This window comes from Triturus cristatus, chromosome 6, assembly GCF_964204655.1.
Source record: "Triturus cristatus chromosome 6, aTriCri1.1, whole genome shotgun sequence".
Taxonomy (NCBI): domain Eukaryota; kingdom Metazoa; phylum Chordata; class Amphibia; order Caudata; family Salamandridae; genus Triturus; species Triturus cristatus.
In genome coordinates, this window is record NC_140589.1 from 1,542,387,231 (window position 1) to 1,542,414,810 (window position 27,580).

The 27,580-nt window shown below is 41.2% G+C and overlaps 1 protein-coding gene across 1 annotated transcript in view; it reads left to right on the forward strand.

Moving 5' to 3' along the window:
* The window catches only part of NDUFAF5 (NADH:ubiquinone oxidoreductase complex assembly factor 5), a 111,469-nt gene that overhangs the window by 45,466 nt on the left and 38,423 nt on the right, over nucleotides 1-27,580 (forward strand). The window contains exons 2-7 of the mRNA XM_085612702.1: nucleotides 3,699-3,739; nucleotides 4,516-4,579; nucleotides 21,183-21,230; nucleotides 21,352-21,455; nucleotides 25,997-26,036; nucleotides 27,044-27,241. Of these exons, the coding sequence (XP_085468828.1) occupies nucleotides 3,699-3,739; nucleotides 4,516-4,579; nucleotides 21,183-21,230; nucleotides 21,352-21,455; nucleotides 25,997-26,036; nucleotides 27,044-27,241 (495 nt within the window). The remainder of the gene's footprint in view (nucleotides 1-3,698; nucleotides 3,740-4,515; nucleotides 4,580-21,182; nucleotides 21,231-21,351; nucleotides 21,456-25,996; nucleotides 26,037-27,043; nucleotides 27,242-27,580) is intronic.

Consider the following 27,580-nt stretch of genomic DNA (forward strand, 5'->3'; position numbering starts at 1 on the left):
ACCTCACTACCACAAATAGAGCACCTTGGGCTTGTTAAAGCAAGCCCTAGTACAATAATAATGGATACCTGGACTCTCTGCACAGTGCACCTCATTTTGGTACGCTATATAGAGAGCCAGCTTCCTGCACTTATCCACTCTTTCAAGGCACTACATAACACTGGCCCAGCATACCTCAACAATTGCATCTTTTTTCACAAACCTTCCTGACTCCTCCACTCGTCTGGACTCCGACTTGCACATATCCCACACATACGGAAGACCAAATCAGTCAGTCGAGCCTTCTCCTACATAGTTCCTAAAGCGTGGAACAACCTGCCGCTACACATAAGAGCCGCCTTCTCACTTCCTGAATTCCGCAAGAAGATGAAGACCTGGCTTTTAGAGTAGTCCCACTAGGCCTAGGTGTGCCTAGATTCGCACCTGGTCAGCGCCAGGATACCCTTGTGGGTGATAGTGTGCTCTAAAAATCTGCATAACATAACATAGTTACACGCCATATCTCCCTCTTCCAGCCACATCAATCCCCAACCTCTAGACGAACTTACCCAAAGGAACTTCCGAGCATAACATTTATATTAATCATGACATTATGGTTCTAACAAAGGTATCTATGTTAATATCACTCGTGGAGAGAAGCATATCCATTTAGTTAAACTGGGTATAATCTGACCTGGTTTATTTAGAGTGTGAGCCTGGCAAAACTTTCTAATTGACAGATTGCTTAAGGCGTCCGTCAAGCGGTTACAGGTGTAAGGCTGAACGTTCAGTAGGTACAATCAACATTTGGTCATGTAGGCGAGTTGAGAAGATTATAGCAACGGACCTCTGCTATGTATATACCCCTCTATTCAATCCCTACATGACTAAGGACCTGATTTAGATCTTGGCGGTTGGGTCACTCCTTCACAACGGTGACAGATATCCTGTCCACCGAAATATAAATCCAATTGGATATAATGACATTTATATTTCGGTAGATGGTATATTCGTCACTGTTGTGACGGAGTAACCCATCCGCCAAGACCTAAATCCGGTCCTAAGTCTTAGTCCCACATTCATAAGTGAGTGTCATGTTGTCAAAATGCTATTCCACTTTATAAAATTGGCTTAAAGGGGAGGCAGGCTCCTCATTATCTGCAATATGTTTTGCTTTTTAACGTTTGCGATATAGGTGTCTACAGGTTCTGGTTGTGTGAAAATTCATGATTTGCCACTGTGCATGAATTTAAGCTGTGCAGAGAACAGCATGGCATATTGAATGCCGAGGTCTTTCAATTTCTTTTTGATTGATAGAAATTTTCTCCTGGCCTCCTGGACAGCAAGTGTGAAGTCCTGGACGGAAGTGTGAAGTCCTGCAAAAAGAAAACTGTGGCCCGGGTACATTTCATTGGCGATTTGTCTCTAGCCAGACAGAGCAATGTATCTCCATCTGTAGTTGAGAAGTTTGATGTTTATTGGGTGTGGTAGGGCTCCCAGAATGGGTCTGGGCATCGTTGAACTATGCACATGTTCAGCTATAAATACTGAGGATAGACTTTCCCAGGCAAAAATGGCAACAACATTGGCTCAACATAGCCCTTGGTGTGCCCCATGTTTACTGACTCGGGTGACTTGAGGATCCCGCAATTCTTAAGCTACTCCTGTGAAAGTGAGCCTCCAAGTCGTCATTCTTGGCCCTTACCTTTGCCAGCTCAGCAGAGTTAGTCTTTTAGTAGCTTAGATTGTTGACTGGCGTCCTCTTCGATGTCTGATAGGTTCTGCTGCATCTGTTGATAGATGTTACCTATCCAAGTGCTCTTTCATGTTATCTAGACGACTGGTGAACATGCCTGTTTTAGTAGCTTTTGTAACTAGACGGTCCTTCATTTTCAAGAGTAGTGTTTTCAAATCCACATCCTCTGAGCCAGGGTGGGGGATGCGCTTTTGTTGTTTGCAGGTTAGTGGGCACCATGTTCGGTGGGCTGTGGTAGTGATCTTTTTCAAGGGACCTGGCTCCCCTTTAATTACCTTCAAACATGAGTTTTGATTTTTTTCCCCATTTGCCTTTCCCATTTTTAAGGTGAGCCTGTACAGTGGGCAGTGTGGCTAGATATGTCCGCCAGGCAGTGTGCTGCCCCACCCAGTGGCAGTAAGCCACACGTCTAGCTCAACCAGCCTTAGATTCCTGCTAAATGCAGGTGGTATGTTTGGTGATTTCAGTCCAATTGTATGTTATTGTGTAGTTCCTCAATCAATTCCACTCAATTGCAGCTGCTTCGGGCTAAGGATATGACCAGGCCACCTTCATTAGCTAGGTCTATACATATATTAACAGAGTTCGTTCTCAATCAGCACAGATCTGCCCAGTCATGACAGCTATTTCAACAGTCAGCTGCAGCATCTGTGATCCACTTCATATAGTTTTCGGCCCAACAGTTAGCATCACTATGGTATGGTTTTTGAGGTGCACACCTACTCCATGTGCCCAACAGTTTGATGTCCATGCCCTCGAGTCCCCAACCAGGTTCAGCTTGGGGATGTTTTGATGTATTCAGAGGATCACAGAGTAAATGCTTGGACTTACTAGCCTTTAAAAATTCCCGGCAGCTCTTCTGACTCGGGCTCAAATTCACTGCACTCTTCTGGTAAGCCTAGTGTATGTGTGTTGTGCAAGAAACTGAATACTGTAGCACTTCATGCTGAATAATTTGCCCCTTACTAGCTCACTACTCATGCAAGGATGCTGCCAAAGCTGTTGTGTATGCCTGTGAGCTGATGTGATGTGTGTAACACCAACAATGTTTTTGTTTTTCTGGAGCATCTGAAGTGTTCTGCACTCTGCTACTTTTGCATCTGCCATATCGTGTGTTATGCGTCTTGTATATGTTGGATGCTCCATATAGTGGTGTGTGGTCTTTGTGTGTTCACACATCTCGACTAGTGTACTTTTTATACATCTGAGATACTGTACACTGCGCTTGGTGGCACAATTCCTCACCAGCATTTCCACTTCCATGGCAGCCACTAATACTCACTTCTGTAATATTAATACATAAATGCCCCACATTTGCTGCCTCAATATTCTTATTTGAAAGCACAAAACTACTTTTCCTCTCCAGCCCTCTGACACAGTTTTTACCACCTCCCCCAACACCAGACCCCTGTACATTTGTTTTTATCTCTGCACACTACCATCTCGCCAATACATGCTATAATGCATTCTCCAATTTCACATTCCCTTTTATAGTCGTCATACTACTTAAATTGATATATTCATTAGAATGCCACTCAAGCAGCTTTGCTGACAGCCTTGCTAGCTGAGCTTTGAATATCCTAATCTTAAGCTAAGATAAAATGCTCACAAGAGAATGGTGAACCATTCTGAACAGACAGTCTGTCCCATTACTAAGGTTTAAACTTCTCTCCACTCCCCATGCATGCTAAAATGCATTTTTCGATGACTGAATCTCTATGCTCTAAACGTCCCGGAAGCGGACCGAGCTATAGTTTGTCTTACCATGTAATTGTGTAAGCATGGTCCCTGACCTAACACCATGACCTTGTATCTAATATCACATATCTCATAGGTCCCTATACATGCAGCCACAATGCTGGTGCTCAAAATAATCCCTTAAACCTCTTTCTTGGTATTGTGGAATATAAATCAACTTGACTAACAATAATTTACTTTATGAGACTTTTCTTGTTTTCTGTAGGTTGGTGGCAGAATAGCAGATCGCGTGTTTGATGTTTCGAGGTATGTCAAAATGGTTTTGTTCATATTTTCTGTTACAAAAGGTGTGTTGAATGCGCTAGATTATTTGCATAACTATCTAGATAAAATCTGATTCCTCCATAATTTTAAACTATACATTCGATAAAATTAGTTTTTTAGCAAATAGACTGAAAATAATTATTTCTGGAATGTGTGTAATGATTTATGATATTAATGTGTATATATTGGGCTTTAATTTACACAAAATAAATACATTGCATTTATAATGTAATGCAAATGGCAGTTGTTATAACTTATTTTCTGCATCAGAATACTTCACTGTGTGATCCCTTGCCTTTTAGCCACATCCCTTATATTTATTACTGATCAGTACATTCTAGACAGAATTACATTTAGTATCCAACAAGATTTGACTACACATATTTACCATGCCTTACAGTAAGAGAGCCAAGAAACACAAATTTAAGTAGCATTGGTCATAAAAAGTGTGACAACAAAAAATAATTTTTAGGTAAGCTTATTTAAATTGCTTCCATTTATCATTGCTACTCCAGGTTTTTGTAGAATTTGTAAATATTCTTGTTTGAATTTCTTCGTTTGTTCTGATGTTTGAGATGGAATGTCAATAAGATAATGGGCCACGACACAAAAAAAATGGGGGATGGGGAGAAATAGAGACCTTTATTTTATTTTTTAGATAAGCTGTTAGATTAGTAACATTGTATCAAACATACACTCTTAATTACACCACACAGACTGTACTGATCACACTTTCTCCATTTATTTCTTCTTTAAAGGGTTTTTCCCCTGGCTTTGGATGTGGGCTGTGGAAGAGGTTACATAGCTCAGCATTTAAATAAGGTAGTGTATGAACTATCCTAAGTTATACTTTTCTTAAGTGACAGCACTGAATTGTTGTTTGGTTGTTCGGCACCTAGGGGATGATCTTCGTAAGGTGCATCATTATCTCATCCACTGTGTTTCGGTTGAGATGGATCTCGTTGTTCCCCTTCATTTACAAATAAGCCATTTTCAGGGATTGAAATACTCTACTCTCTTTTATTGGTGCCTCCTTTGTAATGTGCTTGAAGAATACTTCCATTACACAAAAAGAGGTAATTTGTGGGAGCAGTAAGTAAGGAACACTTAGATGTTCTGTTATGCTGTCTTTCCCTATTTCTTCCTCAAAATCGGTAAGTATGAGTAGATTAATTTCAAATTTTTAAATGAAGAAAATAGATACTCACCAACATCACTTGCAACTCCACCTGTCCGGTGTAAATGATCCGTGACCCCCAGAATCAAATCAGTAGAATGTTTGTATCCACATTTTCGTAAAGGGAGTTACTCATCACCTCTTATGCTATGTCATTCTAAAAGCATGTGCATAACATTGCACTGAGGAGCATGAGAAAGTGTGAGATTTCTCTCTGTGCTAAATATTGTTTGAATAAAAGAGAGTCTGTAACTGAGGATCATTTTTAGCTTTGTCTTTGCCACCTGGATGTATTATTATTGCAGTCCCACTTAAGGTGTTGGGTGTCTAACGTAGCAGCATTGTAACCAGTACTTTAAGACAAACCCTGTGCGCTTTGGGTCCGCCTCTTGCTCATGACTGGATGGCTATCTTATTTATTTCAATTCCCTGCTCCTGATTGGATAGCTGACCTCACTTTTATTCTATTTGTCTCTCCTTTGGTTGTTTTGGTTTCATCCTACTTTTAGAGTGTTCGAGTGTATTGTTAAACTGCTGATGTCAGGAAACTATTTTTCCTCCTTACACATGATGGAGCGCATGGCCTTCCAGACTCTCTCCCTTTACCTTTTTACCATGAGGTGGTGACTTGGAGAGTGGTTTAAAAGTAGGCTGTGTGAAACGTCTCTTAGTAGTGTGTGTCTTGAAGCTGCAGCCTACCCCCACACACAAAAAGTGATGGGAGGAATGTTTTCAATAAGTCTAACCACTGGCAGTTGCTCGGGGTAGCATTCTTTTGCCCTACCTGGCACCTCACTTAGTTTAGGCCCAGGCATATTCAAATCAGTCTTGACCCAGCTCCAATAGGAACAGTACAGCCTGAGCTGCCTGGCCAGTCTATCCCCTAGTGGTAGCCTCATATGTCTCCCTGATGCTCTCATACATGCTTCTGCTGCCTTCTGTTATGAAAGCATACTGCACTATGTGAGTTCAGCTCACCATGAGACTCAACCACATCTAGACTTATCTCAGACTTGTACTGTAAATTTCAAAGCTTAAGACTCTGCACCTCCCGCTTGCCGGACAGCACCCATAGAGTCTGAATTGCAGAAGTGCTCCCTCGAAGTACAGAGAAAAAAATTTGGGTCCCTCATTTCAGGAGAGACTGCACTGCGCTCTTGCTCCAGCAGTGTCAGTCACCCCCCATCCTCTTGCTACAGGAGAGAATGTGGCGTAACAGCCAGAGCTGCCAACTTTGGAGCTGGAGAACCACGTTTCGTGTCTCTGCGTCAGCTCAACATCCTGTGATTCTGGGAAAATCACTTCATCTCTCCGTGCCTATCAAAACAAATGTTTCCTTGTGTAATATAACTGGTGCTCATGTAAAGCGCTCCAATACCTTTGGGTCTAGTTCGTGCTATATAAAACTGCAACAAAAAAAAAGAAAATCCCTGTGGGTATCTGGCCTCTCATCACCTAGCATGCTTAGGCTGCTGGGAGCAGATGGGTAGAAGCCTGCCATCCCAAAAGGCAGTAGCTTGTGTGGGCCAGATGTGCAGGATTGGAAAGTGATGTTTCTTTGTTGGGTCTGGAGAATGGGCCATCAGAATGCACTCAGTGGTACATAATGGACACTTAGCTTGGATGTTTTGCAGACCAAAGCGAGGCTCCAGGAAAAAAAGGCACAACCGCCCTGTAATGTTGCTTTTCACGCTTGAAACTGAACCGTATTTATGACATATTTTGGTGGATAATAGAATCATCCTCAAGGAAGATTGCTACTCAAATAATTTCTTTCAGGTATTAGTAGCAGTGTTTTCCTAGAGATTAAACCAAACACCCGTGTGACAGTATCACTGCATTCAGCAGATGGTTTCCCTCTTATTTGATCATATTATGTGATCCCTGGCGCATTGCTTTATCTCCCTGTGCCAAAGCTATGAGCTCTCAGAGTGAGTATTGTAAAAGGTGGCCATTCACTACTGCTAAAACACAGGTGGCGTCTCTGCCCCAGTTACCCCAAAGTGCCTTTTATAATCCCCTCACCCTCCTTGCTGACCCCGCCAATTAAGTTACTAGCTGACCAGTTTTGAAGATAAATACCATTTAGATTGATTCCAGCTGCATGCTTTAACTGATTATAGGAGGTTTAGTCATGTCCGCCGGTATGGTTTGTAACTAGTATAGCACCTCTTCTCCCTCATTCACCCATACTCTAATATATATATATATATGCTGGAGACCGAGTCAAATGTCTAAACACCAGAATGTTACAAACAGAAGAATGCATTCTATGTACGCCTTTATAGATTTGAGGTTTCAGCTCTGGCACACCCGGTTTGCAGCAATTTGAGAGCCAGGAAGAGGGCTTTTGAGGCACATAGGCAGCATTGCTTAATCCTTCAGCAGAATCAATTGTAAGAATGTGATCATTGAAAAACACACATGTAAGTGTCACTAGCTTTCATATTTTTGCCACTGTCTTGCAAACAACATCATATCCGCAATGTTGTCTCTGCCCCCATGCTAAATGCAGGGCAGAAGAAAAACAAAACATGCATATTTCTCATAGAGAGCTTCTGGTATGTCGGTGAGAATCTCTCTGGTCCTCCACACCCATCACTGAAAGGGAGACACCACGTATGATTATCCAGCCGCATCACCGAAGAAGGCTTGCTTTTTCTCAATGCTGAATTGGGTTAAGGCGGAGGCGGTCTCCTTAGTACTTGACGATGTGCTTGGGCTTCGTAAGTTCCCTATCTCTGCTGCATGGAAAGTAATGCTAAGTATGCTTCAAGGACTGCTGGTGCCAGACGACCCTCCGGATGTCTCTCTTCCGGATTGATACAGCGTAATGTATGTGTTGAACCGTGGCCCGTGATGTACAGTAGTTTGGGAGGGGCGTCCCATACACCCCGAACTGTTATGTAAATTTCTCCAAGCAGACATGAAGCGCAACTATAGGATAGATGATAAGGTAACGTCTCGCTGCAACTGAGATCCATGTTTTATTACCCACCTTTATGAGGGTCCTGCTCCCCTCCCTAGATCTCACCCCCTCCCCACTCCCTCCACCTAATGATGTTCCTATGTTGGTAGTTATTAATAAGACGGTTTGATTGCATAAACAGATTGATGTAATATGGCGGAGTGAAGCCATATAAGTTGTATATAAGCAATAGAGATGTGCATTCACAGTAGAATGTTATTGTATTATCACAAGATTTTATGGCCATGCTGCAGAAGAATGTAGTTAAGTGTTTACTGGAGTATGCCATTTACAGTTATTAGATGCAATAGATATTGGGGATGTTTTTCATACCGATGTGATGTTGGGTTACAAATCTAGCCAGGTGGACTGCCTGCTGGCTCTTTATGATAATTGATATGATAGTATACTTTTTTGCACTTATGTACAAAATCTAATAAACAGATCAAACAAAGAAAATGATTATCCGTCCGTATCAGAAAGGAGGCAATTGGTTAAAAGTATTCAATTAGTTACAGCACAAACAATAGACGTTAATACATGCCAAGGCAAAGCTAGTATTTACAGGCTTATATAAGTTTTCCTTCTATGCAAGCCCTAGTGTTTGTGATAAAATTACCATATTTGTTTCGAACTCTGAATTACAAGAATAGCTAACCCTCTAAGCACATTTCACACCTTAAATCCCACCAAGCAGTATCTTCATGTATCTTTGGGTGTTTTTCAAACCTTGCCTAGATCCTCATACCATATGGTTGCCCTGTGATAACATTGTCCATCTGGCAGTTGGACTGTGGCTCGCCCCCTGTTGATGCCACAGGGTTGCTGTTCCATCAAAATATCCGGGATCATCACTCTGGACTGCAGTCATTGTTACAACACGTTCACAACCCAGATGTATTATAGCACTAATTTAGTTCATCCTGCCCCTGATGGGGTTGTGAAGCACTTTGATTTGCATCTGGTTCTGTCAATTAGTTTGGGATCCTCAATTGATGTCAACCCTACCAGAAACTCCTAGTGTCAGAAAGACCTTTGAGTCTCTGTAGTTAGGAGAATGCCAAAGGTGGCATTACAGAGACTCCGGTAAAGTCCCTGGAAAAGACAGGCAGCAGTAATAGTGAATATTGCCTGGTTGTAGAGCCAGCCGTATGCACTCATAAGTCATATTTATGAGCTCAAATGAAATGATTTATAGTTGCAAGGTAGTCACAGAAGTTGAGTTTTCAGATCTAAATCCTGTTACTTCTGCTGAATATTTCTCCACACCTTATTACTGCACAGGTGCAAACCCCACACAAGGGGTGGGAAGTGAGAGTTTAAATGCATGTTTAGCCATGAAAGTTTGTGAGTACCCACAAACAAACTCTCCATCACTTTCGCAAAAGGCTTGCATCTTACCCTTCAGCGCTGTAGCAAAGTGTCTGCACCCTCCCAACTACTTATTTTGCTCTGTCATGCCCCATAGTAATGCTCCAGGCCTGCTATTGTTGACCAGACACCACACACTTACTGAAAGCTGCATGGTGATTAGCCATATTTTGCAGGCCCCTTACTGCGAGTCACACTTTGTGAGTGAACGTGGGCCATGAAATGCTGACCAGAATGCTCTGCTGTTTCTTGGTTGGCCTCTGCAGGCCTTCACTGTTTCAAGTCGACTGTTTATGGTAAAGGGAATTTGCAACAGATGTCAGTAGTAGGACACAAAATTGAGTACCTCTGCTGGCATCTGTGCAGGGGAATGAGTGGGTGCTTGTGTGTTAGCGCCTGTGCCCAACGCTGTTAAAGTTTCTCTCCATCTCTGCCCATAGCATCTAGTTGCCCACTCTAGCATTAGGGATATCTAGTGAAAGATGCGGTCAACCCATGGATGGACCTGGTCTAATAGTATCCATCCTAGGATCATTTCTTTATTGTGTTTTCTGGAGAGCTCCAGTTGCACCACCCTAGGTAGTCTGTCTGATTGTGCTGCTGTTTTAGGTCACACACTTTGGGCTAGGTCTTACTTTGAGATTTTAATCTTCTGTTGCAGGCTTGCCACACTACGTTGGGTTCAATATTGTTGTTCTTTTGCTGCACGTACATCACATTTGTGTCTTTTTTTTCTTGTGAACTTGTTCCAGTTTTGTGCTCAGTTGGTTAGAGTTTTACTCTGTGAAGCTGTAAGCTATAACCTCAAGTTCTCTTAATGTGGAGGGTAATCTCAGACACTTGAATCCATAGCCAACTTCTAGATGCAAATAGTAAACTTGATGATTCTTGGCAAACCTATTTAATGACCGACATTATGGCTAAAACTCCTTTCTGTAACTAAGTGGAGGCCATGATAACGGATGGAATTAAGGTATGGAAGAATGTGGTTATGTATCTCCTTCCCACTTATTCGAAATGATTGCAAGCCTTACACCCCACTTCAAAGTTGAGGATTCAAATCACCAGTCAAACCCCCTTACATGGCACTAAACTCTACCCAGATAGGCTACCCTCCATTCACAAATATGCTTCCAGTCACACATGGAAAGCTATCCCCTTAAAGAATGGTCATGGTAAGACATACAGGTTCAAACACGTGGTACAGGATCACACAAGTGGTAGCAGAACACTCTATATTTATGGCAAGTAACAATAAAAATAAGTGTTATTTTCCTGTAAATAGTTCGTTTTTTTCAACTAGGGTGTCATGGCTTTCGCAAAACAAACATGTAAAACCTTTGTATAATGTTACTTAAATAGCAGTAAACACTAATTACCAAATATATTTCCTCTGCCAATAAGATAATCAGGTTTGTGTCCTGCACCACCAGTGTCTTTATTTTTTCCTTACACCTATGGACACTCTTTATATTTAAGGCAGTATTCTCTTCCTCTCTGTTCTTCTTCAAAAAACCCTGGTCTTCCCGTAGTTAAGTACAATGGTCACAGTCCCTAACATGTACTCGAGGTTAATCCAGTTCACTACAGAACAAGTTTGCATTAGACACCTTTCCTCTCCCTCTTTTTAGCCTGTGTAGTGCTCCTCGACAAAACAGCACAAGTCAACTAATAATTACTTGACTATCTATAACTCGCTCGTCATTCTTTACTCACCCTAATGGCTAGTGGGAACTTGTTTTCAATCCCATTGTTACCCCACTTTTCTCATTAAATTCTCCTGTTCCATCTCATATCGCTGTATATTCTAATGTCTGTTGCAGTTGGAAAGATGGTTCAGCACACAAGTAATTCAAGAAGATTTGGACGCATCCTGGGTTCAATTCAAACGAGGGCGACAACCCCTCATGTATACCCACCTGAATTAACTGCTGGCTCAAATTAACCTCATACATATTCCACTTCAAACAGTTCACTTTTCACACCACACTATGCCCGTTTCCTCCTCTTGCTCACTCCAACCTTCACATTCCACAACTGTATTGCCCCACAAATCCCCATTACTTAAGCACAAGCTTGAAATTGTAAAAAGGAAAGAACGAAAAGAGAAGAAACAAAACTGTACATGCTGTAACAAAATTAGAACTAATAATCTAGCATAACACATAATCAGTGTATTCAGTATGCATCTGCTACATTCGCTATGTCTGCGTATGGATACCTATGTCATAAAATCTACTATTTTGCCTAAACAGCATAAAAACTCTATCTTTGGCTGCGTTTTGCGTCCAGCCAAAGAATTGAAAATGGTGCTCAAGTTAATCACACACTTCTCAGATTCAGACATGGACAGAAAAGAATTTCCATCACCTTCCACATTAGAACACTTCACACAATCCCTCATGTGTCGTTTTAAAAGGTGAGACTCTACTGAGAATCCACACCTTACCTCCTTCAACTCTCACAATATTCCTAAAGAGTTGATCACTTCTTTTGGATTAGACTATATTGAAATCCCTTCCCGGAATTCATAGGAAGCTTAATGCAAACCCATTGTCCTTACTCAGGTGCCTAATTTTCTGAATCTTCCTTTTTTCCTGTCCATGCCGGTTATCTTTCCATTGTTCACCTCTGCAGTCTTCCATATTTTACGATAATCTGCACATTTTTTAGCCACCAAGGAAGCAACATAGTTCCAGCTTTCATTCTCTTACATAGTCAAAGGGCAATACACCAGAAACTGAATAAGGAGTTTTTCTGTAAGTGTGCAAAGTACTTTGCTTCATCCAGCTCTCCTTTTTCAGCCAACTGACAAGATTCCTTTATTACCCTGTTAAATCGCTCAACTTAGCCATTGGCCTCAGAATGGAAAACCATTACCCTTTTTTGGTATATGCAAAACTTTGTATTGTTTTCTTTCATACTGCATTTAAAAATTGATGCTCTTTATCTGAGACTACCTCTTTCGGTATTCCCTCTCTACAAAATGTCATCCATGAATTTAGTCACATTATTGGTGGTAACTCTGTCCACAATTCTTATCTGGGGCCATTTCGAAAAATAACAATTACAATGACATATGGTGCAATTATGTAAATCCTGGACTTCCTCCGCAGACCATCCAGTAAGTCTACGTATTGTAATTCTAGTACAGAAGCTTTTTCTCATTTATCACTTCACGTACAGACACTCAAAATATTCATGAGTGTGTCTTTTGGTGCTAGATATTCCTTTATGTTCTTCAAGGCACTAGACAAATATACTCCTCCTCAATCCAAAGGAAAGTGTCATTTTATCTCCTTGTGTAACACCACTTTTAACAGTCAGTTCATCTTGCACCTTCAACTATCCTTTAAGTCCCTCTACAACTTTTCCTCTCACCATTAAACATGAATACGTATGAAATCTGACTGAATTGCCAACTCCTTCTCCATCTAATTATACCACACCTCTTCGGTAATAGCCCCTAGTCCTTCTTCCCACACTTAGATTCAGCATCCTCTGCAGAGAATGCAACTTCACTCTCAGATTCCTGTTCCTGTGTGCCTTGTTCCATCCCCAGTGGTGACATGGACATGCAGTCTGGAAGTACATTTTGTCTTCACTGGCAGATAATCCATCTTGTACTTTAAAGCTTGCTGTTTGTCTGCTAATTTCTGATCTCTGTTTGCTGTCCCAAACATTCAAGGTATTGGGTATACTGCCATCTGCTCACACCTATTTTGCTCTACTTCTTTCCTATGCTTTCACATCCCAGGCTCCCTTGACTGCTCCACAGCTCTCCTCCGCCTTTATGTCTTCATCTCCCTTCTTCTGCTCATCTTTGGCTCAACGCCTCCAGCTCTTCTGTCTGTAGGACTGCTGTTCTCGACTACCTCAACCCCAGCTCCTCTCTCTGCTCTGCTGGTTGCTTCCACACCTATAGGGCCTCTCTCTGCTCTGGAGTACTTCTCCTCTGCCACTCCTCCAGGTCTTCTTTCGCCTTTCCTGTTCTCCTCATCCTCAAAAAGGGTTACCTAACCGGACATCTGGTCTTTTAGACACTTTCTTGTGTCTTGGGTTTCATGTCTTTCTCACAGAGGTAAGGAGTCTCCATACCCATTGAACAGTGCAGGGATGTTGTACTAGCTGGTGAGAGAAGGACTCTGATGCTCTATTAATACAGTCAAGCTCATGCCTTTGACAGCTGAACCATCACAAACCACAATGCAATTTTTCCCTACAATAAATATTTTCAAACGAGGACCTAGAGACATTTCTTTCTTGAGTTCACTAAATACTTAAGTCTTTTCTTCTCCCTGATTGAATTTTGCAATTTTCTTCAAATTATATCTTAATGGTTCTTCTTTCCTTGCATAGTTATTCAACACATTTTGCATAGAGCACTTTCAGTTCAAGAAATACAACAATCTGTTCTTTTATATTGGATTCCTTTGCTTTACCTATAGCTTTGACATGGCTATTTTGGGACTTCATGTTTCTGCTGCTAACACACTATCCATGGTACTCCTCTTCATCTAAACTGAATCTACATTTGCTAAATTTCAACGTCAATTCCATCTTTGAAAAACATTCAGAAAGTTTCCAAGCTATTAACATAATTTCCTTAATTTCTTTCATATGTTAGTATATCATCCTATAATGCCACCACTCATTGATCCCTCCTAATGTTTACTTTACTAGGCATTGGAAAGCAGTTTGCTAGTCCAAAAGGCATCCTTGCTTCTAAAACATTCCTTGTTGAGTGGGAAATCCAGTAAGGTATATAGGGCCTGATGGATTTTGCAGCGGCAAACACTGCCATTCGAAAAATCACAGGGTTTGCAACCCCAAAATCCCTTTTTCTTATTTACTTAATCTATTTTGTGAGTTGGTAAACTTTTATCACTTATAAAATGGACTTAGAAATAGTTACGGATTCACAATTTGGGAGGGCTTTACTTTGGGCTTTCCCTCCAAATTGAGATTCTGTATCATATATATAAATGGTTTGCAACGGAATTCTGTCCACAGACCATTAAACAGTTACTCAGTTCACATTGAGGTGGTAAATGATTCTCAAAGGAGTTGCTTATGATCATTTATGGAGCAGAAACCGGGTGAAAGTAGGAGAAGTAGCAAGAGAGACTCCACCGGGGCCCCCAGCCCAACTCTGGTATCAGTCACACACACACACGAGGCATCTGTACAATGGTGTCCAGATAAAAGACTTTGTCTCCTCCTACCACCTAATAGAAGTAATGTTCATATCAACCACACCGACCAACTTGCCTAAGGCGTCATGAGGCTCAAGTAGGTCCGCTAGCATGGTGTGCCAGACCTGTAAATCATCAGCTAGTTTGTTATTCCTCCAGCATTTACGCATGCTTCTCTCTTCATTCACTGCCCAGTCAGTCAATTCTATCACCCATTCTCTCAACTCCAGAGGGGCCCAGAGACAGCCAACGAATAGCCACTCTGCATTTGGAACAGATCAACCCTATCACCAGAAATCTCCTAATTAGGCCCTTCTTTTTACGCATCAGAATCAGGCCTAATAGTCATTGTCTGGGTTCCTGAGGGACCACCCATTCCGTGGCCTTGTTCAAATGGTCAACCATGGTCACGTTCAGGGCATCCCCACATCATGTGGAGAAAGGCGGCTCACTCACCCAAACACCGGGGACAGGTAGACTCCCTCCCCTGATAAATGGTATTCAACGTGAATGGAGTGAAGCAACTTAATTGATAACATTGTAATTAATTAATTCATGTCAACCTCGCAGTGGCTGGCTGTACCCCTGCATGCACGCTCTCCCACTCCTTGTCTGTAATCTGTTCCCTCTTTGCCACTTGCCACCTGCTCTGAACCAGGAACGTGCACAGTAGGACATCTTCTCCAAGTGCATTCTAGATAAAGGAGATCAATTTACATCCCCCGGCCCTTTCGAGTAAAGTGACTAATGTGTAAGACTCTTAGAGGACCTCCGGGAACGAGGGTCATAATCTTGCGAGCTAAGGCTGCTATTTTAGCAAACTGTACGAATTGCCCTCCGCTTAGATTAAAGGTTTCCAACGCTGCCTGCACTTAATGAATCTATCAATTGGGTACAGGTCTCGTAGAGTGTTACAACCCCCCCACCTGCCATCGATCCATCGCCTATTGTGTGAGCTATTTGAATAAAAGGCCGCAGAGACCATATAGGCACGTCAGGTGTGTGGGGGCACGCCGCAACACCCAGCGGAACACCTCCTCTCAAGCTTTACACACCTATCTCATCACATAGAGGCCCGACTTAGGAGTTCCTGGGCCCCCAAATCAGAAGTTCGAGTAGGGGCATCTCTTCACAAGTGCCACAGAGTAAATGCTTCTCCTTGTCCCCCAACCCCCCCCCCCCCCTCCCCCGCGTCCAACCAATGTAAAGTGTGTTGAAGCTGCGTGGCAAGATAGTATAGTTCTAAATTGAGTAGTTCCAAATGACCCCGCTGCCAGATCCGTTTCAGAGTTGGCAGACTAACTCCCATCCTACCAGCAGCTCTGATCAAGTCAACAGTTATTCTATCCAGTTCGATTAAATATTTCCTTGAGATGTCAAACAATGCGCCTGTAAAACGTAGAGACACCAGGGCAGAACATTCATTTTCACGATCATGGTGTCAACTTGTCAGTGGAACCACATCCCATTCTTATAGGAATATAGCAAAATTGAATAATTTTTTATTTTTATTAACAGTCCTATTTTCTTCAAGGATATCGATCTGCTTTAAAAAGAAATGGTCTGCATTCTTGAAATGCATTAACTGGGATGTGGTCTGCTATCCCTTGTTGACAAGCATTCCTGTGATAGTAGCCAATCATAGGGGGTTGCAAATTGCAGCCTGCTCAATTAATATTCATTGGAAAGTTCGACCCCTTACTCTTCCTTCTTTTGTGACTCAACTTATGAATAAATAGGTCAGTTCTCAAATCAGATGCTAGTCGTAAAAAGTCTGGTCGCAATTTGCAGCTATTTTTCGTGACCAGTGTCTTTTTACATCAGACCCCTACATTCTTCATCTAAAACTATCTGGTGGTCTTCACTAGCCAAGTCTAGTGTGGAAAAAACAGTAGCTCCATTTAAGGTTGAAACCATTTTATGCGAGTTTGGAAGGGATGTGAATCAGCCCACATTGCTCATTCGGGCGGTGCAAGTTTATGAATAGTCTCAATTCCCAAGTGTGCTTTATTACAAAATCTGACAAACCCCTGTTCACAATTCACTTGTTCGAAGTTGGCTCACCTGAATTATGATGAAGCTATGATAGTTTACCAGTGTGGTAACAGATGCATTGCTCCAGAATCCTTCTTTGTAGGCCATTGGCTGTGGTGTTGTTTTGCGTTCCTCATTGAAAGGGAATATGCTGTCATCACAATGTTTTTCCATGTTTCACTGACAGTTGCGCAGTTCATATGAGACTGCTGTCCGAGTTCAGCTTATTTCAAGCTTTTTATACCCTGCTAATGTCACATTATTAACACGTCTCTTCGCTGACAGTGCTGCGCAGTGCACATGTCGCTGCCATCTGAATGTAACGCCCTGAACGTCTCAGGATCGTTTAACAGACACGATAATGAGAACGCAACCACTTGTGAAGGTTTAGTTATTTTAATGAAGGCAAAAATAATACAAGGAATAAACAAAGGTTATAGTCACTGGAATCCTCCAGGCTAAGTACGTTACCAGCCCACAGCACGGATGGTCCTAACCGTCCTCTGCATATACGCCGATCCCGGCGTATGCCAACAGAGGGCAAAAATGAAATGGCCGACAATGCCAATCGGTAGGCTGTGAGGGGCACGAAGAGTGTTGGGGAGAATCGAGGAGTCAGGGAAACACCCAGCCGGGGTCTCTACCTGAAGGGAGCAGCCGCTCAACCTCTTCCTCAGACTGCACCGGGACGCGGAGTCACCTCCTGGTGATGCGTCACCGATACCCCAATCACAAGCAAAGAAGACTGAACCGAGAGCAGCCGCTCGATTGATCCCGTGGACTTCCGAGTCTGTAACGCGGCAAACACCTCCTGGTGTGCGTTACAGCTGGCAGTCCCTGTATCTCTGGTCGGGCTGGGAGTTACCACTCCAACCAGCAAAAGCGCCACTGCGCTTTGACTCAGCCGAGTCAAAAAGCGAAGCTCAATGGTTATCCGGTAGAGCTTCCGGGTCCTTCACAGGTGACGATGGGGCAAGACACGGCCCAGGGAGTAACGACTCGACCTACCTCCGTTCTTGCCTTACTGGAGCACCACTCCGGAACACTGCTCTTCACTAAGCAGGTACGTCGGTGTAAACACAATATCCGACAGCGTTGTACCTCCCGGTTCCTCCCTTTATAGGGCTTGTTTTTCCTTGAGTTATGTAACAGCTCTCCTGTTTACATAAGGGCGTGTTTTCCTTGAGTTATGTAACAGCTCTCCTGTTTACATAAGGGCGTGTTTTCCTTGAGTTATGTAACAGCTCTCCTGTTTACATGACCTCTCAACCGCTAAGCATCCTGGGAGATGTAGTCCGTTTTCGCTGGTTACCGTTTTCCTCCCCTCGCATGACAGGAATTCTTGACACTGAATATGGCTTAAATTGAACTACTTTGTTTCCACTGATGCCACAACAATCTTCGGTTCTGTTTGGATCCTCCTGAAACTACCAATTCAACTGCTCAGATCGGTAAGCCAACTCACAATGATAGCTGCTTCATCAATGCCTTCTTATGAAACTTGGGAATGTATGTTTACATTCCTCTTAGCACTTGCATTTTCACTACTGTACTGGACCTCATATCTTGGTGCCTTTGGGGCATAAGTATCACTCCTTCTTGTCACTTCTATAAGATGATGCAACACAGAAGTATGTCAAATAGATTTATTCTCATTTAGGGTTCAATACAAAGGAGCAAAAGGGCCAACGGCTGACATGCTTACCTGCCTCAGTGAACTGTCACCTCCGATTCAGTCTCATTCACCTTCCATCTCACACAATTCTTGCACCACAGGATTAACATTCTGACGTTTATCCAGGGTGTGTCCTATTTTTCCTGGGATTAGCAATTTGTGTTCAAGCCACTTTCAAACGTTCTTCCCTGAACCCTTGCCCATGGCCAACACCTGTTGTGCCTTCCTGGATATACCTACATCCTTATGCCTTCTGTGTTTCATGTGGAATTCCTAACGCCCGACGCCCAGGACATATTGTTTGGGGTCAAAGACAACAAGACTCATGTTTATTGTGCTTATGGGCAAGTAGGTCCAACCCCTGCAGCACAGAACCTTAGGCTGCCAGTTCACAGTACCACGTTATGGACCTATGAAAGAGCTTTGTCTGCAGTTAAGGTAAGATTTTTGTCCATACCTTCATGCTGTTCCAACTTGTATTTATAGTTCATCGATTCAAAGTGGCTTTAAGGAAATGCTGTGAGCTCTGCTTGCATTACTGACTGCGTTCCAGTATAAAAATGTGTACACATTTTTGAAAAGTTTAACAATTTCAGGCTGCCTCTAATGCTAAAACGTTTTAATTCACTGCAATTTTATGCATCATTTCGCTGAGATATCATTTTACTAAAAATGTCTTTGATACATGGTTGTAGTTCCAAAAAATATCATATTATTCATGGAAAATCAGTGTAATCCAGTTTCAGTAATATTATGAGAAACCTGAAAATAAACATGCTTTGGCAAAGACAATGGATCTGCGGTGTTTTCCGACTTTTAGTTTTGTCAATGTGTGTTTTGTTTTTACATGATTTTTGTAAAAATATATTCTCTGTAGGAACTGCCGGGCCCTTACCAGTGTAACAAAAATATTGACTAAAAGAACACATTGCCACTATCTAGATCTTCTGTTGTGCAGTCCTAGACCATGCTTTGAAAAGATTGTATTTATTGATCCACATCTCAGACTTCCTACCCCAGACCTCTGACCCTGAGTAGCTCAGCCTGGTATATTTCTGCCTTATTGATTTCAAATATCCACTCGCGTTTTGTGCTCCTTGCTGACAAAGTGGCACACTTCTAGAATGACGATGAATTTGAAAAATATTTGTACTAAAAGTTTATACTTCAGTTTATGAAGTGCTTTGAAACTGCCCCACATATCTTCAAGGATCTACCAGCCATTAAGTAATCACAGTCAATAAAATACTTAGTTGTATCTAGAGAAGTAGTGTGCGATCGTCGTTTTGCTTATTTGATTATCTGTACATAGATGTGCCACACGGCAACTGACCACCTCTTAGTATTTTAGGTATCTTCCTTTCAGAGAGCATAGTCTTCACATACAGTCTGTCGCTTATTCTCTTCCTCACCATGCGAAATAAGGATATGTGCATCTGTACTGGTCATTATTCTAGATTAATCTGGGAGGCAGCTGAGTGCAGTACTTCAGGATATTGGGGGGGGTGAGGGGGGGTTACGGGGCTACTGCCACAATCAATAGAGGAGCAATTTGACAGAAACGCATTTGCTTAGTTGTGGCTCTTCAAACGCCAGGAATTAATCCCTTGTACATTATAAATAGGAGTACAACATGTTATGCTCTACAGAGGGAAAAAAGAAATAATATAGTTGTTCTGCCTGCGTCATTGCACTATACTTTTCAGTCAAAAGGTAACTGCCAGAGCTACAGCTCACCTTAGAATTTTACAAAGTAGCACATCGTGTTATAACCTTTACTATGTAAGTCATTGATTTCTGATATATGAATGTACATTTTTCTACCTGTCAAGATGACCAATCCCTGCATTATGCGATAAGATTGTTTTTGTGATTTCTCTATGAACAAACCGTATGATATTTTTGGAATCCATGGCAAAAAATGGTAAAACAATCAACCGCATTAAAAAAAATACCTTTACCCCTTTGTCTTAACATCCAACATAACCATTCGCTTTTATTATTCAGGTACTGTCTGTTGTGGGAGTGCAACAGTATGATGGAATGGTTCTATTTAATACACCGGGTACCAGAAAATGCTTCCACTGCGCACAACACTGATTTTGGTGCCCCTTTCTAACACCATCAAACATAGTACTTTGTGGTAATTTACACTCTCCATTTCTGCCTAGACTTGTCTTATTGCAGCACTCCTAATTTTATTCAAACCTTAATAGTGTTTTATTGGATAATCCTTTTTAGGAAACCACCCACTTATTTTAATTTCTACATACACAATTCTTGCTTTTCTACCCTTTCTAACAACTGATGTTGACAGTCATTTTATTTTTTGTGAGTTTTTACACAAGTTTAATCTAGTTTTGCTCTACACGAGTACTGTAACATTTTACACCCCCCCCCCTGCAAAGGCCTGCCATTAATTTCCTTGATGTAAAAGAATGATTGAGGCAAGCATTGTATTAGTATTACAACATTTTAACCTCTAAAATTGGCTTCACTGCTTCTCTTTGCTGTGAAATCTGATTGTAACTGATGGACAACCTACGTACATGATAGGTAATGCATTCTTGTGTGGGGGCTGGTCATTTTTATACTAGCTCTCGTACCAAACTAAGTGCTAGAAAAAAAAACAAAGATTAGATTCCTTGTTTACACCAGGGTATACTTTGGAGTACTATAAATATTAGGGGAGTAAGCATATATATATATGTGAGTATCCTTACTGCTAAGAATAAAACGAATGATGTACCAGATACTTCAGTCATAATTTGAGCATTGTAGCCCGTCTAGGGTTAATGGCCAGCTGAGAAATAACACTGTTTGATCTATTTTTGTTGCCTTAATGATCTCTGCTTTGTGTGTTTCTTTTACAGAAAATCTCATTACTTTCTCCAGTGTTCATGGTATTAATGCTGTGTAGTAACTACGATGCTTGATATTTATTATCATGTTACATAAGTTGTGAATTTTTTCACCACTTTTTTCCCGTTTTTCACCTTACTTAGGAAACTGTTGAAAACCTTTTTGCAGTGGATATTTCGGAAAATGCACTGGTATGTTGCCTCTTGTTTCCAATGTTTTGTACTTTTAATGCATATAAAGATTATTATAAGAACTTGAAAAGAAGCACGGTATGGACAGGCAACATATGTATTTTGCTATATTCTTCTTTAGAAAAACGTAGTGAAAACTGAAATTCCAACTTCCTGCGTCGTAGCTGATGAAGAATTTCTTCCTTTCAAAGAAGACACATTTGATCTTGTTGTTAGTAATTTAAGGTAAGGAACAATATACCTTCAAGTTTACTTGAAAAGCAATTCTCAATGTGGCACGACCTTTCAAACGAAACCCTAAACTCAATCCCTGCATAACGGTTTTGTATTTGCTTTAAACGACTTTCCATTAGTATAATATTATTTTTAGGACTGAATAGTAGCAGCAGTTATGACAGTAGTGAAACTCCTAATTTCCTAATTGGTTAATGCAAGCTATATTGGTGGTATAAAATAAAAAACTGATATTACGAAACAGATCTTTAGTGCAAATTGTCCCATACTGAATCAATGTTTAAACCAATCGATGTTGGACAAGGATTTTAACCAATCGCCAATAATGTTTATGGGTCTTATTAGGAGTTTGGCGGTCTTCCGGTAGGACTGCAGCCACGGCAGTCCCAGTTAGACCGCCAAGCCCTTGGTCGCCCACCCGCCAAATTCCAATAGGTATCCATCGCTGGCGGTACGGTGGTGGGAATGTTTGGCTCATAGGAGAGCCTAAACAGCATACCACTGGCGTGGCAGCGCCTCCAGCACGTCCATGCATGGTGTGGCATGCACCATGTCATGCATGTCACACAGTGCACGCACGACCATGCACTTTTAGGGGGCCAAATGACGTGCCCCTCGCACACACACCCCTGGCCAGATTTGTCCAGGGGCCCTGTTGCAGGCCCCTTACATGCCTTTCCACCAAGCATTTCATGGTGCGGTCCCTGCCATGAAATGCTTGTTGGAAGGTGGGTTGTAATCTGCTCGGCGGTGCGAGCATCGACACTGCCGCAATTCCCGCCTTCTTTCCCCACCACGGCAAGATCCTGGATCCTGGTGGTGACGACTTTCCCACTGCCACCATCGTAATCGGGCGGGAGTCCCGATGCGATGGTAGCGGTCAGACAGACAGTGTGATTGAGCAGAATATTGCGCAAGACCTAGCAGGGCGTACCAAAACAACACATTTCACTGTAAGAAAACGCCTCCTTGCAGAAGCTAAGCAAGTTATTCATTGCTGTATTTAAAGAGAGGTTTTTTCCATTTATGGATTTCAGGCAGTTTTAAAGGTCGATTTTGCAGTTTCAGTGAATCAAAACGCACATATCACTTAATACAACACCCCTGAACCCCCATGTCAATTCTGAAAGCATCTTCCACGTATTTGTGTTCGCATCTAGATACATTTTGTTTAACAGTTTCTTTCTGGTCTCTTTCAACCATAAGCAAAGAATTATACTGTGTGTGGGTATTTTCTGTACCTAATTTAAGTCTTCATGGTCCCTTGGCATGTGGATTTTGCTACAAACATCAGTGAACTCCAAAGTTTTTATATCCTGCACCTTAAATTTTAGAAATGTGATTCTTTATTCGTAACTGTATTCGATTTAACCCACACTCATCCTTCCTTCATCACACTTTTTAATCGATGCAACCAAGACAAGATAAAAACACCATGTATGTCTCTTGTGCACAACCCAAATCACTTGCATATAGACTTCACTGCATATGCAGTCTTTCTGACCAAGTACTTTCCTCAAGGTGTAGCATACTATTTCTCTGATAATGCATTTCATATTTTGCAGCGGGGTAAGACTCACTATACAAATGCATTTACAAGTGCTTTCTTAATAAAGGGCTTAAAGATGAGTAAAATTATTTTCATGGCACAAGGCCAAGATAGCGTTCAGTAAGTAAACTTGGAATTTACTTACTGATGCGATTCTCCTTCTAATATTGGTAGTTCAAGATAGGCATATTGTAAATGCTTCCACCACTTTTTTTCTTGCCTTTCACAAGCAATTTTCCAAGCATTCGGCAGTTTAAGACCAATTCAGCAGAAATACATCTGTTATTAGTCTAGCAAATGTTTGGATTAAAGGACTGCAAAATAATCCCATACTGGGTATGGACCACTTAGGTGAAAAGGTTAGGATTGTGTTGTAAGGTAAATATCTCAACAAGTATCCCTCTCAACAAAATTATCAATTTTGCTACTTTTCCCATATTCAGCCTATCACACATCATACTCGCCACTCTGCATGAGGTATGCTTCTTCCCGCGAAACGTACATTTTACAATACAAACGTGTCATTTTAGTTTTCAAAGGCATCCATTGAACTGCCTCCCCTCACTTCCTATTAATTACAGGCCCCCATTCCACTTGCAATAATTTGCAAATCTGCATATTCTTACTGTACCCAATAACGTTTGATATTTTGAAAATCTTCACTTTCTTATTGGTTAGTCCACATTCCTGGAATGTCCCTTTTCAACCAAGAGCTTTCCTGTCTCTGCCAGAGTTCAAAGGAGCATTAGGGCCCACATTTTGGCTCTTAGGGAACCAAAAGCAGTTTAAATTGCTCCTCACTCTTGATCCTCTTTTTTTCGTTTTTGTGATTTTACTCCCTCAACTCAGTTATGGCCCTAATTTTAATGTGTATATTCCTATAAATTGAGAATCACGTGCATGCCATGTATTGTATCAGCATTCAAGCCATTAATGCATCAGTGTTTATCACATCCCTCTCTTTTTTCATTCACCTCATTGGAATGTACCATCTTGTTGCTAGGAACAGCAATATTGTCAGATTTTGTTTTTACATTTTATTTATTAAGTATTGAGTGATAGGGCCTGCCTTTGCTACCTGACCAGCCTGGTGGTGCATGCACTTCAGGACTGCGGTGTCATTGGTTAAACAGAAGAGGGGCTTTTCGGCCATTTTCAAAACTTCAAAAATCTTTCTTTAGCCTTAAAGGCCTGCCTTTGCTACCTGACCTGCCTGGTGGTGCATGCACTTCAGGACTGTGGTATCATTGGCTAAACAGAAGAGGGGCTTTTCGGCCATTTTCAAAACTTCAGAAATCTTTCTTTAGCCTTAATTCTGCTATGATAATAGTCCATAGCAAACACTGATGGGCATGTAGCCTTCTGCCCCCAAATTGCTTGACTCTTACTAGGTTGTAGGTGAAAAGGCTTTGAGAGGCAAACCTCAGCCTTTTAGAGGGTTGTTTAGGACTGGATAATCTTAAGATTTAAGAGGTTCAACAATGAAACACATTGTGGGCCTGCTCCTGTGTTTTGAAGATGGCCTGTCTCACAAGGAGCTAATTAATAAAACCAGGAAAACGAAGCTGTGACCCCTAGAATGTGTTTGATTTTCAGTCAGTTGAGTAAGGTATGCCAATCTGTGTCAAGGATGATTGATTTGTCTCATCAGTTTTTGTGGGTCCATCTGCTCAGATGTGAAGATTACCCAGAATGATCTGTCACTTAGAGATTGAAAGGATAGGTCAGGTGGGATGAGTAAGGACTCTTGAACGTATGAAGACTGTTTGGTCTGGTGGTAGCTTAGGGTGTCTGAGGGCTGGCAAGGCATTTAGCAAGCAGATATTCTAAAGTGTCATGATGTGCACCGTCCATTCCCTAAAAAGAGTAAGGTATGATGGACAAGGGTTACCCCTCCAGCATCAGCCTATTTGTAAGTATTATTTCAGTGTTGGTGGACAGGGTGTCCAGTATGCGAAGAGCCGGCATCCTTTAACCTTATTTCTGTGATTAGTAGGTGATATGAAATATAATCCTCCTTTTGCCTTACTCTTTCCCATAGCAGGCTGTCTGGTAGTTCATCCATTGTAATCATGAACTCTGCCTTTTGCCATCACTACCCATCATGTTTTTTATATTTTGTTTTTCCGTTTGGAGTGTATGGGAATAGGAGTCAGACGACTGTCCACTAGTTTTATGTTGTTATGCTGTTAGCTCGAACATCAGCAAATTCTTTCTTAGAGCAAGAGCTGTTAAAAAGAGATCTAGATCAGGAAATTTAGCATACAATGGCTTCAACCATACAGTGGCAGATGCTGGAACATCCAGTTGTAAGTGATACAGCACTATTCAGAAAAGTGTGTGTGTGATGTCTGAAATGTATCTACCGTCGTACCGTTTAAATCAAGCTTTGTGCTTGGTCTGACACCATAACAGTGAATCATGGTGGCATATAAAAAGCCAGTACCAACTGCTTTAGACCCTTTTTTCGGGGGTTGCATGGGTTTAGGACATCAACAGTCATTTTCAGCCACTCTGTAACTTCAATGGAATATCTAAGAGAAGCTTTTTCGATCTAATATCATCTTTATTCTTTGAAATTCTATGAATACACATAAACCAACTGAGGTAGGGGCCACGAAGATCAAGAACGTATTCTTTATTCGACATAGTGATACGCAGTGCACTTCTTTGAGCTTAGGAAGTGTACTTGTAATCACATATGGACCAATGAAACTTTGTCTTTAATAACTACTGTGACTGGTATTGGTGCAGTCGTTGCCAAGATCTCATGTGCATAATTTGATAGAATGGTTGATGAAGGCATATGTTGAAGGCGCTGTACAATTTATTTAATAAGGTAAAATTAATAATAATAATTTTTAGTTCATTGAATTTACTATAATGGTCATAAGTAGCTTATGTTGTTTGAAATGATTCCTTGTTTCGAAGGTTTGAAATTGCTTGTTATTTTGATGATGATACCCTGTTGCTTTCTTTGTAGCTTGCATTGGGTGAACGACCTTCCTGGAGCATTTAGGGAGGTAAGAACCAGGTACACTGACAAAAATTGTAATACATTTTTCTCTTACCATGACAGGTTTTTTTAACTTCATTTTATTATGTGTTACCATACAACATCTAATTCTAACTCAAATTAGAGTAACATGCCTTCTCAGCTACATGATGGTGTTAATGTGTGCAGTCTTGAGGAGGAGTGATGCAAGATTCAATGGTAAATATGGCTACTAAAATGTATGGCTAATACAGCATTAATAGTTATGTGACTTTTTATGGTTATGCATGCTTCTCCACCCATCATTGAGGTACTACAGCACACTATACATGCAAAATGTTCCCAGTGCACAGGAATTGTGGAATGTTTTGCTGTATCTTTGGCTCCGTCTCTGTTGGGCAGCTAAATTACACAAGGCTAATATTATGAGTGGAAAGTCATTACTTACTTCAGCTGGTGCTGTAGAGCACTTCAGACGTATATAATCCACAAGGAACACCTCAGTCCAGTTGCTTAGTGTAACATGAACTTCTATGGTTTACATTTGATTACATGCATAAAGCTGTACTGTATATTATAGGGTATTTGGCTTCTAGTATTGCTTATAACCATATCAGCTCTTGCACATCATGATTTATTTTTCTGATAATAAAAACCTAAATGATAGCATAGAAAACATTCCTCTCTTTTGATGGTTAGGACAGATTAGCAGCATGCATCTTCAATAATTAAATTCAAATTCAATTGGAATCGAGAAGTGACCATTTTTAGTGTGTGTGTGTGTGTGTGTGAAATATATATATATATATAATAGTATGCCGTTCTCTTTTTTCAGGATCTATTTGCCTTTATTTCGAGGAATATCACATATAGAGATAATGTAGAGCCCATGCTCCCTTATCAATTAACTCCACAACTGTAGGTTGTGTGTGTAAGTGGAACGAGCCTGCTAAAGAGCAATTGCTCATGTATTCTTTTTATATGTCATTTTGATATCCTGGAAATGAATCATCAAACAGATGTCTTTTGTTTCAGATCTATCATGTCTTAAAACAAGATGGCGTGTTCATAGGGGCAATGTTTGGAGGAGAAACTCTCTATGAGCTACGCTGTTCTCTGCAATTAGCAGAACTGGAAAGGGAAGGAGGATTTTCACCACATGTTTCCCCCTTCACTGCTGTTAACGACCTTGGAAATCTTCTAGCAAGGGCTGGATTTAATATGCTGACAGTTGTAAGTAAAACTTAGATGTGAAACAGTATTTTTCGCGCGGCTACATTATTTCTTTCTTTCTTGATTATATCAAATGTTGTTAGGAAGAAAGTAATTTTTGGCTCCAAAATATTGAAAAATTTGTGTATCAGATGTCAGTATGGGAGCTATGTATAATCATCAATCTGTTAATAAGGCGAAAAAGAGGCAACCCCCTATGAAAATTATTTGAGGTCAGGGAACAGGGGGAAAAGAGAACAACGAACTATAATATACAGTATCCCTCAAGACCAATGTTGCTTTAATTATCGTGGGTTCACATAGGAAGAACACAACAACCTATTACATGTATTATTTTTT